The sequence below is a fragment of the Motacilla alba genome, chromosome 26 (genome assembly GCF_015832195.1).
Source record: "Motacilla alba alba isolate MOTALB_02 chromosome 26, Motacilla_alba_V1.0_pri, whole genome shotgun sequence".
NCBI classification, from domain to species: domain Eukaryota; kingdom Metazoa; phylum Chordata; class Aves; order Passeriformes; family Motacillidae; genus Motacilla; species Motacilla alba.
The window spans coordinates 2779027-2791443 of record NC_052041.1 but is presented as its reverse complement, the minus strand read 5'-3'; the positions used below and the strand labels follow the sequence as shown (position 1 = coordinate 2791443).

The 12417-nt window shown below is 53.6% G+C and overlaps 1 protein-coding gene across 2 annotated transcripts; it reads right to left on the bottom strand.

Moving 5' to 3' along the window:
- Positions 1-276: 276 nt before the first annotated feature.
- Positions 277-10797, bottom strand: C26H1orf116 (chromosome 26 C1orf116 homolog). 2 transcript variants are annotated; one of them, XM_038162265.1, is made up of 4 exons: positions 10110-10797; positions 6673-6802; positions 4285-4447; positions 277-3322 (listed from the first exon to the last, which is right to left on the bottom strand). In XM_038162265.1, the coding sequence occupies exons 1-4, from the start codon at positions 10133-10135 to the stop codon at positions 2181-2183; spliced, it is 1461 nt and encodes a 486-aa protein (XP_038018193.1). In that variant the 5' UTR covers positions 10136-10797; the 3' UTR covers positions 277-2180. The 2 variants fall into 2 exon arrangements, with proteins under 2 accessions (XP_038018193.1, XP_038018194.1); XM_038162266.1 differs by having other exon boundaries at positions 358-3322; positions 9922-10672.
- Between the last annotated feature and the right edge of the window lie 1620 nt (positions 10798-12417).

Genomic DNA, 12417 nt, shown 5'->3' with positions numbered 1-12417 from the left:
AGGGCAGGAACAGGAGTAGGATCATGAGCAGGATCCCTCTGCCAGCAGCAGGAGCAGGAGCAGGATCATGAGCAGGATCCCTCTGCCAGCAGCAGGAGCAGAAGCAGGGCAGGAGCAGGAGTAGGATCATAAGCAGGATCCCGCTGCCAGCAGCAGGAGCAGAAGCAGGGCAGGAGCAGGGGCAGGATCATGAGCAGGATCCTGCTGCCAGCAGCAGCAGGGCTCGGCTCTGGGTGGCACCAGGCACAGTCATGGGCCTGCTCTTGCATAAGGTCCCAGCCCTGGGGCATAAACAGCTCCGTTTCTAAGGGCTACAAACAGATCCAGCAGGTAAAATTCCATATTCCCCTGGCAGGATGAAACAGCTCGTGGAATGGGGCTTGCCTGTGGTGAGTGATTCAGCCCAGAGCATCTGGCAGCTCCAGGAAGGGCACAGAAATGTGGGGTTGATGCCCAGAGGAATGACCCTGCTGCTCTCTGGCTGTTGTTTTAATTTGTTCTCTTTTGCTCCCACTTCATACCAGCTCCTGTTTGCGAGCATCACCACGTCACAGGCTGATAAGGAATCTTTGGGAGTGAGATTTCTCCTTGGAAATCTGAACAGAACTCAGCCTTCATGACACCAGCACACAGTGGCTCTGACTAAAGCCAAGGATTGGAAGAGAAGCCTTTTGTTTCCAAAACAATCTGGTTTTAAGAAATGTTTAGGTTCTGTTTCAGGGCAAAAATGCTTTGAGAGAGTCCTTAATGCTTTCCTCCTTTCTCATTAGATGAACAAGGTGAGGTTTCCCTTGGGACTTGCACCACGCAGGTGCTGAGCAGTCAGAGCAGTAAACAGCTGGCATCAGCCCTGGGTGAGACAGTGGTCAGAGGAGAAGAGCACAGGGATGAAAACACAGCTTTAATTTGGGCAGGAGCTCGGCTGACCCTTTTATCTCCCCCTCCTCTCCTCCTTGCTGCCTTTAAAGTCAAACATCTGCAGGTGGAAGTGCCCAGCCCGAGCAGCTGGGGCTGGGGGGACCCTCTGGGGCTGCCTGGCTGCACCTGGGGCTGGCTCAAGGCTGCCAGCAAACACGGGAGCACCAGGAATTCCATATTCCCTCTTCGTGCCTGCAGGAAGAGCTGGCAGTTACAGAACCATGGAACACTTTGGGTTGGAAAGCACCTTAAAGCTCTCCTTGTTCCTCCCCTTGTCACAGGCAGGGTCACCTTCCACCATCCCAGGCTGCTCCATGGAAGACTTTGCCTGTGCTGATCAAATTTTCTATTTTCTAGGGGGGACAGACCTGACCTGCCTCATCCTTCCTCTCAGAACTCTTTGTTTTAAACCCCTCTTGGTTTTGTTTTTTTAAATATTTAGGGGCATTTATTATTGACCTGACTGTGACATAAATCTGTACCACGTGGCACTTTCTGATCACACACAGGTTTATTAGGGACATTGGCCACCTCTGCTCCCCAAGGTGAGCAGCAAGGTGTTGGCAGCATCAGCTGGGCCTGACAGGCGCCAGGACAGCTCAGAAGGGATGAGCTGGAGCTGTCCCAGCCTTGCATCGGCCCCATTTTGGGCAGCACTTCTGGATCTGACACCAGCACAGCCTCTGGCCTCCTCAGCTGTGCCTTCCTGCAGTTCAAGCTTCCTCCAGGTGGTCAGGGCTGGGTGGGAGAGCAGCGCGTGGCAGGGGGGCAGTGGGATGTCTGGGCAGCCCTCCAGCTCACCCAGCAGGCAGTGGTGGTTTTGTGAGGCGCTTTCCCGTGGCAGGTGAGTGCTCAGGTCTCAGAGGCTGTGATAAAATTAATAAAAAAACCCCGAAAAGTCCTAAAGGAGCAGCAAAGTCCAGCAGTTCTTCCCAGAGACGCTTTATCCACAGGCAACCCCTTTGAAAACAAGCCAAACCCCGAATTCCACGGCTTCCCTGTTTTGATGGATACCCAAATGCAGTAAAGCCCTTGCAGGAGAGCACACCCCATCCACGCTGAGAGATGCTTTGTATAAATAGCTCATGTACATCTGCTATATACAAAATATTCTGTACACGCCGCGTTCCTTGACTCGGTGTGAAGCTCCCAACGCCTCTCCCGAGCCGCTGGGGCAGGAGCTGGCAGCAGATGCTCGTGCCCAAGGCAGTGCAGGCCGCTGGATTCGGGGTGAAAATCCCCTTTTCCACCAGCCCCACCAGCTATTCCTTCAGCAGCCCCAACTTCTTGAGCGCCTCGCGCCGGTTCTCGTCGGCCGCGCCCTTGGGCGAGATCTTCACGCTGACGGCGGAGCGCGGCGGCCTGGGGAAGCTGGGCAGAGGGTGGGATCTCCTCTTGCTGCTCTTGTCCTTCTCCTCCTGCTCCTTCAGGCCGCCAAAGTCCTTCCCTGCCCCGAGGGAGGCGGGCCGGGGGCGGCTGCGGAGGAAGCTGGGGGCCAGGCGCTCGATGAAGGACATCTTGCCCAGGGAGCTGCTGCTGCTGCGGCCGTTCTGCTCCTTGGCGCTGCCCATGGAGCTGCCCAGCCCCACCCCGGAGCGCTCCAGGGTGTTGGATTTGAAGGGCATCTGCCGGATCCCCGGCACGGAGCCCTCCGCAGGCTGCCCAGGGATGGGGAGCGGTGTCTCCCTGGGGTGGGGATGGAGGTGGGCGCTGGGCTCCCTCCTGTCCTGGGGCAGTCCCAGCTTCTCCAGGGCCTCCCGTCGGGCTTTCTCCTTCTCCTTGGGGTCCAGGTGGCCTGAACTCCCCTTCTCAGCAGTGCTGTCGCTGGCAGGGCTGGGCTGGGCGGTGGCTGAGGGTGGAGGTGCTGCTTTTACCTTCTGGTTGTGCTCCGGCACGGGGCTGTTCCTGCTGGTTTTCAGGATGATGTTCGGTGGCAATTTCCTTGGTTTGGGGGCGGTTGGAGGCCCATGCTTGGCATCGGGGTCCTGAGGGGCCTCTTCCAGTGTGGATTTCTCTGAGTGGCCCCACAAAGTCCCAGTCTTGGTCTCCTTGGCCGCCTCCCCCTTGGCATCTGAGCGCTGGCTGCGTGACCACTCCAGGTCATCCTGGAAGGGGTCTGGAGGTTGGATAATCACGGACTTGGTGTGGCTTCCTGCTCTGGCTTGGTCCAGCCTGCCCTCCTTGGGCACCTCCTGGGCAGGTTTTCCTGCTGGCGCCGTGTGGACACCTCCTTTGCTGCCAGAAGCTCCATTTGCTGCAGGGATGCTCCTGGGAAGGCTGGAATAACCTGGGCCTGGAGCAGCTGCTGGGGCTGAGCTGGACGGGGCAGAGATGCTTTTACCACTCCTCTGTTCAGCCCCACGCTGCTGATCTCGGCTTGCAGGGGGAGTCCTGTTCCCCAAATCTGGGAAGAGAGAGAGCTGGAGTCATGCTCTGGGCACAGAACACCCCTCACCCCTTGTGGGCCAGCACAGGCACCCAGGGCTCCCCCACCTCCTCTGATTCCCAGGGCACTGGGAATATTTCTCTGGCTGCTCTGGGGTGCCCTGACCCCCAGGGCAGCACTGACTCTGACCCTCATCCATGGAGAAAGTTTCCCAGACTGCAAGATAGACTGGAATACACAAAAGTGTGAAATGGATTATAGAGAGCAGTGCAGGTGCATCACTTGGTGAGAAATTGAGGTTTTGGGACTTTTAGGATGTTGTGGATGGAAGCAAGATGGAGGGCACAGAGTGCTGTCCTGGGTTTCTTCTTCATGCTTCTTCTCCATGGGTTTGGGTGGCACTCTGTACCTGGGCAGAGCAGTCTGCATTGGGGCTCTTTGGGATCAGTTACTGGGTTAAAAGGGGAAATAATCCAGGTGTCAGTTCTTAATTGGACAGTTTAGAATTAAAAGACCTTGTAACAAGAGATTGTTGGCCATTTTGTGCACCTAATGAAAAGCTGCTGAACTCACAGTAGTGAGACTGTTTTACTGATAAATAATGAATGCCTGAGTCCGAACATGAACCATCATCTCAAGTGCCTTCAATCCAGACCCAGAGACACCCACAGCTGGTACCCCACTCTCTGATCCATCACTGCTGGGGAAATTGGATCCTTTGGGCCTGACAGAGCCTCGTTAATCTGCGTGGTTACTGACACTAAGCAGGATCCCTGCAAGGTGTTTATATGTTGTAGAATTTCAAAGCCATTGAGTTGTGGTATCAGAAAATTCTGTAAAATATTCCTGTCTAGACAGGACGTGTATTGTACATATTTGTGCTTGAGAATAAGGCCTGTATGAAACTATTCTGGGAATGAAATAAATGGATTTTTATATTTTATACTAAAATCTTATCTGCAGAAGGGTTTCCAGCTCACCCCGGGGCGCAGGGCCTCTCCTGGGCTTGGAGGGCTCCCCGTAGTCGGTGTCATCCGTGGACACTCCACTGTCTCCCTCTGCATCCAGGGAGCCAATGGTTTCCTCCAGGAACATCAAACACTCCTTCTCTTCCACAGATAAATAGTCATAGCTGTTGTCACTCTGGGAAAAAAGAAGATGAAGCAGAGCAGGTAAGAAAAACAGGTTTACTTTACACCCTACATATATATATATATATATATATATTTAATGTATATATGTAGTATATAGTACATAGAAATATAAATATATTTTTATATATTTTATATATTTGTATATAAATATATAAAATATATATAGAAAGAGAGGTTTACTTTATCCATGTATATATACATATAAAAATTCATATGTAGTGTGTATATGTAGTAAATATATATAAATAATATACAAAATATTTATATAACAATATATAAATATAAAGATACATGTATATATTTATTATATATAGATATATATAAGAAAGAGGTAAACTTTATACTATATATAGACTATATTAAAAATATATGTAGTATATATAATATATAAATATATATTTATATTATATATTATATAAATATATTTATACTTATATATACATATATATGTGTATATATTTATAATATATATGTGAATATAAATATAGATATAAGAAAGAGAGGTTGACTTTACACTATATATAAGAGAGGTTTACGTTACACTACTCATATATATAACTTTATATATATATATTTCTATATATATAATATTATGTAATTTTAATATATTATATATTATTTTAATATATTATATATTATTTTAATATTTGATATATTTATATTTAATGTCCAGGTAGTTTAGAGAGCCTGTGACAGCTGCTTGGCCAGTGGCTGTTCAATAATGAGTATTTACAGCTCCAGGAAACTAGCCAACCTCCTCTAAAAATAAGAAATATATCTATATTCAAGCCTTTTTTATATTGCCCTCCTCTGTGGGTCAGAAGGTGGATTACTCTGAACTTGGCATCTAACTTTCAGTTCTTTAATGGAAATGTGAGCAGGTGGGTGACAAATCTGTAGGCACAGACACCTGTGGTGCTCAGCAATGCTGAATCTTAGAAAACACCACGAGCACCCAAGGGTTCTGTGCAGGTGATGAACTCTCCTTGTCCTCCCATTCATTCCTGAGCCAGAGTTGTTTAATTTTTGTTGTGTTTTGAGCACCAGGCGATGTTATTGCAGTATCAGATAGCAAGGTGCTTCCTGCAGTCTGTCATGAACAAAACGAGGCTCGGTTCAGGATGGAATGTGCATCAGATCAACAAACACGAGGCAGGAATTATCCCAGGTGGAGTTGTTTTGCAGAGACACCTTATCCAAATCTTTTACCATGCAGTATCACAACCAGTTCTTCCATGCCCATTAAACTCAGAGGGTTTGGTTCTGGTTTGCAATGCATCAAATGGAAAAGCTGCCAGGACTGAGCTGCTCTCCCACGTATCAATTATGCTCCGAGTCAGGCAGGGTGTAATTAGCCCATCAATCTTGGGATCAGTGTCGGGAGACAAACAAGCTTTAATGGACAGATAGGGAAAAATTACACATCTACACCCATGGTCCAAACTCATCCCTGCCTTAACTGGGGAATTCAGCTGGTGCCAGGCAGGAGGAGCTCAGCTCGCTGTCTCCTCCAGGTGCTGTCGCTCTGCTTGGAGCCGGTGTGACCCAGTTACCCAACTGCTCTGATCCCTGCATCCCCGGCAGCACAGGAGCCTCTCCAGGGACAGGGATCCCCTCTCCAGGGACAGGGATCCCCTCTCCAGGGACCCCTTCTCCCAAGATCTCCTCTCCAGGGACAGGGATCCCCTCTCCAGGGACAGGGATCCCCTCTCCAGGGACCCCCTCTCCAGGGATGGGATTCCTTCTCCAGGGACAGGAATCATCTCTCCAGGGACAGGAATCCCCTCTCCAGGGACCCCCTCTCCCGGGACCCCCTCTCCAGGGACAGGAATCCCCTCTCCAGGGACCCCCTCTCCCAAGATCCCCTCTCCAGGGACAGGATCCCCTCTCCGGGGACGGGATCCCCCTCCCCACAGATCCCCTCTCCAGGGATCCCCTCTCCAGGGATCCCCTCTCCAGGGATCCCCTCTCCAGGGCTCTGTCCTGCCCCGGAGCAGCCCCTGCAGCACCAAGAGCTCCCTGCACACGTGGCAGGACAGAAGGCTGGGAGTGCTCTGGGGCAGGAATTCAGGAATCCACCTGGTCCTGCTGCTGTCTCAGGGCCTCCAGCTGCCTCCAAAGCACCGCCAGAGAGCAGATTTGGGCTGAGATCTGCCCAAAATCCTTCCCCAGCCCAGAGGGGTGAGCCGGGCTGGGCACCCCGGGGTTACTCACCCGCTGGGAGTGGTTGGAGGCCGTGCTGACCATGCTGTCACAGCTGCCAGAGTTGCAGCCAGCCATCCCCAGCTCCTTCCTGGGCATAGCCTGGGCTGCCCTGGAGGCTGGCACGGCGGGAAGATCCCGGCTGGAGCAGGAGAAAGGAGAAACAATCAGTTGTGAGGTTCCCCCAGGGCTGACTCAAGCACGCTGGGAGGGTGGGCAGGCTCTGAAGCTGCTGGATGGAGGGACTGTGCTCCATCTGCTGCTGCTGGATGGAGGGACTGTGCTCCATCTTTGGCTGCTGGATGGAGGGACTGTGCTCCATCTTTGGCTGCTGGATGGAGGGACTGTGCTCCATCTGCTGCTGCTGGATGGAGGGACTGTGCTCCATCTTTGGCTGCTGGATGGAGGGACTGTGCTCCATCTTCAGCTGCTGGATGGAGGGACTGTGCTCCATCGTCAGCTGCTGGGACTGTGCTCCATCTGCTGCTGCTGGATGGAGGGACTGTGCTCCATCTCCAGCTGCTGGATGGAGGGACTGTGCTCCATCTTTGGCTGCTGGGTGGAGGGACTGTGCTCCATCTGCTGCTGCTGGGTGGAGGGACTGTGCTCCATCTGCTGCTGCTGGATGGAGGGACTGTGCTCCATCTTTGGCTGCTGGATGGAGGGACTGTGCTCCATCTTCGGCTGCTGTCTCCAGGAGAAGGCACAGCTGGGCTTTTAAAAATCATCCTTGAGGTTTTCCTCAGAATAACTGTGAACGGGGCAATCTCTGCACAGCCAGCTTGTGTTGGTGGCTCTCTGCTCACCTCACAGGGGTGGATAAGGCACAAGAAAAGCTGAAAGCCTGGCTCAGAAATCCCAGCACAGCCCCATGGGACCTCTTTCCTCCGCCACACCCTGTGCCAGCCCTGCAGCTTGAACTTGTGAACGTGCTGGCCCAAAAGGCTGCTGGTTACTCACATCCTTGCTCTGTCAGGAGCTTCCTCCTGGCAAGGAGCTGCCTCTGCCACCCTTCCTTGGGGGCCCCGGGGAGGTGGCCCCAGGGAGGTGGCCCCAGGGAGGTGGCCCTGGGCCTCTGGGGCACGCCTGGGTGTGTTTGGGCACACGGCTGGCACAGCCTGTGGGGAGCAGGGCAGGCTGGGGCTGTGCCCAGGGGGGTTCAGGCAGCACCCCAACGTCCCCTCTGCTCACAGCAGTGTCCCCCTGACGCAGCCCAGACCTCCATCACCAGCGGGACCCCAGTGTGGCAGCAGCTGCCTGACAAACACCTTGGATTTGGGTGTCCCACACTGGGGCAGGGTGCCAGGGGCAGAGGGGACAGTTATCCCTGCCCCGAGCTCTGCTGAGCACCCACAGGAGGTGCCACTACTGAGGGATGCAGAGCACCGAGCTTCCAAAATTCCTGGCACCACCAACGAGGCTCCTCCACATGCACCACCCTGTTCTTGGGGAGGGAACTGGGCTGTGGGGGCGAGAGGGAGCAGCAAAACAAACACCCACAGCCCCTGCAAGACCCACGGACCCACGCGAGAGGATTTGCTCCTCGGGAGACAGAGGAGCCCTTTGTGCTGTAACCTGCAGGCAGGAACACACTGCTGCTTTTTTCCCTTGTAGCAGGATCAGGGAATTAGATCCAGAGATAAGTGAGCAGAACTGGCTGCTTGTTCAGAGCGTTAGACCCTGAAAGAATTCCTTTGTAATTGGAATACGCCGCAAAAATCAGATTTCAACACCCACGCCCTGACAGGTCTAATCCTTCCACGCAGGAGGAGTTTAATATTTCAGTCTCAGCTTTGCATTATTTACTGCTTAAGTGACGTTGAAGTAAGTGGTGGCTTTGGAACAGCAATTCCCTGGATTCTTTCAATTCAGATCTCTTCGTAGCCAGGGATTTGAGCTGTGAGGAAGCAGAGCTGAGCTTGGGGGACTTCAGGCCTCTGCAGGGTTTTGCTGTGCACTGGAGCATCCGTAACGTGAAATTTAGATTTATATCAAAACTAGAGATACAGATTTCTAGATTTGCATCGACTCCTCAGTAGCAGGAGGCTTGGCCATGGTTGTTGTGCTGCTCCTGGCTGCCTCCCTCCCAAATTTCAGACAGCAAAACCCTCCTGGGGAAGTGAAAGCCTCGCTGGAACTTGAGCATGCAGCTGCTTGGGGCCAGCAGAGAGGCATTGTCTCCATGAGGATCCCTCCACCACCAGTCCGCTAAAGAAATCCTTTTCTCTCATTCAAAACCAGCATTTGCAGGGACCTCAAGCAGCTGCCAAGGCTGGGGCACCCACGGAGCCCCAGCTCACGGGAGGCAAAGTCCACCCCGAGCCCGCCGGGCACTGCAGAGGACCTGCACCGAAACGAGAAGTTCCTTTTCCTGCCCATTAGTTCTCTGATGTGATCAAGGCTCCAGCACACTCATCCAGCTCGGGAAAGGGGAAAAATCAGTGTTGAAACCCCCAGTTTTAATGATTCAGAAAGATTTTAGTTCCTTCTTTGTGGTGAGTAACAGCCACGAACTAAAAACACGACGGAGCATTTGATTTAAAAGACACAGCACTCAAAAAGCTGTTTTATAGCTGGGTTTCAGTGGTGTAGCCCTCTTCCCCAGCTAAAAACATATTTGGAAGAAGCTATTTTTTTATCAAAATCCAAGGGCCAGGTCCCTCAGCTCTTGGCCGTTTCCATAACTGTCCTTTAAAAGTCCACGGAGCCATCAAAGAGGTGCCGGGTAGCAATTAATGCTAATTGCTTTAGAGAAGAGGCTACTTTCTTTCAGCCAGCACCACTCCAAGCTCTTCATCCCGGCTTAGAACACCTCGGTTTTGCTCTCTGGGGTACAGCAGCCAGACCCCTCCTGCCTGGGAAAGGCTTTGTGCTGACCAGCCCCAAACAGAAGCCAAGGCAAACCCCTCTCTGCAGGCACTGTCCCAGCTCTGAGCAGCCCAGGGCCATGATCCCAGCTCAGGGCCAAGGGGTCGGGGGCAGACCTGAATTTCCTCTTATCTCAACAGCTAAATGAAGCACCCCAGCAGCTGCCTGAGCTGTTTGCTGTCCTCACCACACGCTTCCTCAGCTTTCCTCCCTCTACCACCACCTCCAAACCACCTCGTCCAGCTTCGCTGGTGAATCCCCCACCACATTTCACCCTTCCAAAGCAGAGCCCTGCAGGCACCCAGAGCCCCGCAGCCCATCCAGCAGGAAAAGCGCAGAGAGCAAAGGACAAGCAGGAACAGAAATGATTATTAATCTGTTTTGTAGTTTTACCAGGCCGTCCGTCGCTCCGTGCTGCCCAATTCCTTGTCCCGGCCGTGCCTATCCCAGGAGTTCTTTGCTTTTCTGGGCTAACCAAACACAGCCGGGTTACACATTAACTGCTCCGCTGCAGATAAGGCTGCGCTGCCCAGGTGGGTGCTCGGCAGGTACGTCCTGACAGCTGATCCCCGGCCCCTCACCTGCGGCCAAGCCGAGTGCAATTCATCCCGCAGCCCTGCCAGGCACTTTTCCTGCTGTTTCAGCCTGGATCCCGGCGTGGCCGAGCCCCCAGAACCCGTCCGTGCCGTGCCCCGGAGCGCTGGGCGTGAGCTGGCAGCGCCCGGGAGCTGCGGGCGGCTCCGCTCGGTGCCACCCAGCTCGCTGACTTCCCTGCTGTCCCCTGCTGTCCCGGGCACGGCTTTGGCCGGAGACTCCTTAATCCGACATCCTGTTCTGCCGCATAGCTGCTGGCTGACAGCGGGGCCTCGCACACGGTAATTAGGGGAGCGCGTCACCGCAGCCGGTCCTGCTCTGGGGCGGCTCGGCCGGGATGCGCAGCTCGGGCCGGGAGCTCAGCTCGGGAATCAGCCTGGCCTGATTTCGGTACTTGCAGGTCGGTACTTGCAGTTCACCGCAGCTTCCCAGAGGCCAAAAGTTTGCTGCTTGCCAAGGAAGGAGGTTGTGAAGACGGGCAGAAAGTGTTTGGGGAGGGAAGATTCGGCACAGATTTATTTGCGTGCTGCAGGAAGGGCTGCCCAGGACTGCGCAGCTCCGAGGCTCCTTCTGCCTGTCCCGACCTGCAGCTGCTTTTGCCCCACTTGGCACCGTTCCCTGTGGGCACCAAAACCCTCTGCGAGCTCCTTCCCCGTGCTGGGGACTCCTTCCCCAGGCAGCTCCTGGAGCTCTGGTGAAAGCTGAAGCCCCCGAGATGCCCATCAGGCTCATCCTCTCACCGACACCTTCTCAGAACCTCTGCTGGGCTCTGCAGCAGCATCTCCTGCCCTGAGCCCCTGGTACCACCTCTGCTGCCTCCTCTAAGAGGGGCCCAGATGTCCCCACCCTGTGCAGGGTGACACCGACCCCCAGCCCGGGTGGAGCTGCAGGGGCAGGCAGAGAACAGCAGAGCCTCCTTCTTACTCTGACTTCGGGCTCTGTTGTTAAAAGTGGAGCTTTTCCTGCTGATTAACGATGCTTTGGCCATTCCCCACACACAGCATGGACTTGTACCTGCTTGACGAGGTGCTGCACACTGCAAATCTACAAACACCCCGCAGGAAATTTCCAGGGCTGACACAGCTGCCAGATTCATTCACATTTCCACGCTCCAATGATTTTTTTTTTTTAATTGGTATTTTTAGCAAAAGGCTGTGTTGCCACACATGTTCCCTGCTCCACAGACCGGGGAAGTGGAAACATCAGCTAATTAAAGCCAGGGAAGATGGAGGGAGAGCAGACGAGCCAGAGGCTCCCACTGGCAATGCTGAGCCCAGGCAAGTGCTGCTGCAGCAGGGAGCATGTGCTGGAGAGCAAATAACAAAGCAGAGCTGCTGAGAGCCCCAGCCAGCCCCAGCCCCTCCTGCTGTCCCACCGTGGCCTGCCGCAGGTGAGGGATGGGGATGCAGCCAGAGCTGCTGGAGCATTGTGACACGTTGCCACAGTTCTCCTCACGGAGAAAAGCAAGGCACAGCTTTTCCCAGGAATACAGCTGGGACTCACGTTCTCTGAAAAACAGAAACACGGTTCTTATCGCTTGCTGTGCCTGCGTTGTGCCAGAGTAGAATGGAATGTGGAGACTGTTTACCCAAAGTGAGGATGTTTCTTCTCTTGGCCAGTCGAGGCCAAGAGTGTGTCTGTGGCCAGACCGTGTGAGAGCAGTCAGCCAGAGCCATGGAAGAGTGAGAGAGAGTGCAGTCTGCGCAGCTGGGAGCTTGTAAATGCACGGCAGATTCAATTTTAGAGTTATAGAATAAAGTACTTCATCAGCCCTCTGAAGATGGAGTCAGATGCCGTGTCATTTTTCTCTCCCCTGGTCCGGGGCCCGGGGTTGAGGTGATTTTTGCAATGGTGGCAGCCAGGGATTGAGGGCAGGATTGGTGCCAGTGCTTCAGGAGCTGTGCTGGATGGCACAGCATCGACAGAGTTCAAACGTGGCATTAATTAATGAAGAGGGTTTGGTTGTAAATGAATGAATTCATTTTAATTTGAAGTGGAAGCTTTAGAGCTGTGTGGGTTTCGTTGGGTTGTGCCCGGTGCTGAGGCTGCTCCGAGAGAGGGAGGGAAGCAAAGCTGGGGTAATTTTGTTCTTGCGCTGCCAGCAGGGTGTGAGTGAGCAGCAGCAGGGGCTGGGGTGTCTGACAGCAGCAGGACTCCAGCCCGGGCAGTCCAACAGGCAGAGCTGGCTGCCCGCAGCCCCGTGCGGGTCAGGAGAGTGTCAGGGTCCCTTAGGAGAAACCTCGAGCTCCTCTGAATCAGGAGCCCAGAAAGAACCTCTTCTTTTTCCACATTCCC

Bases quoted from the DNA above. Each gene is read 5' to 3' on its own strand.
- C26H1orf116 (XM_038162265.1), bottom strand. From the start codon at position 10,135: ATGAATTGCACTCGGCTTGGCCGCAG. The intron at 6,803-10,109 runs GTGAGGGGCCGG...CTCCTGCTCCAG, and splicing joins TGCACTCGGCTTGGCCGCAG to CCGGGATCTTCCCGCCGTGC. The intron at 4,448-6,672 runs GTGAGTAACCCC...CTTTTTTCCCAG, and splicing joins CCTCCAACCACTCCCAGCGG to AGTGACAACAGCTATGACTA.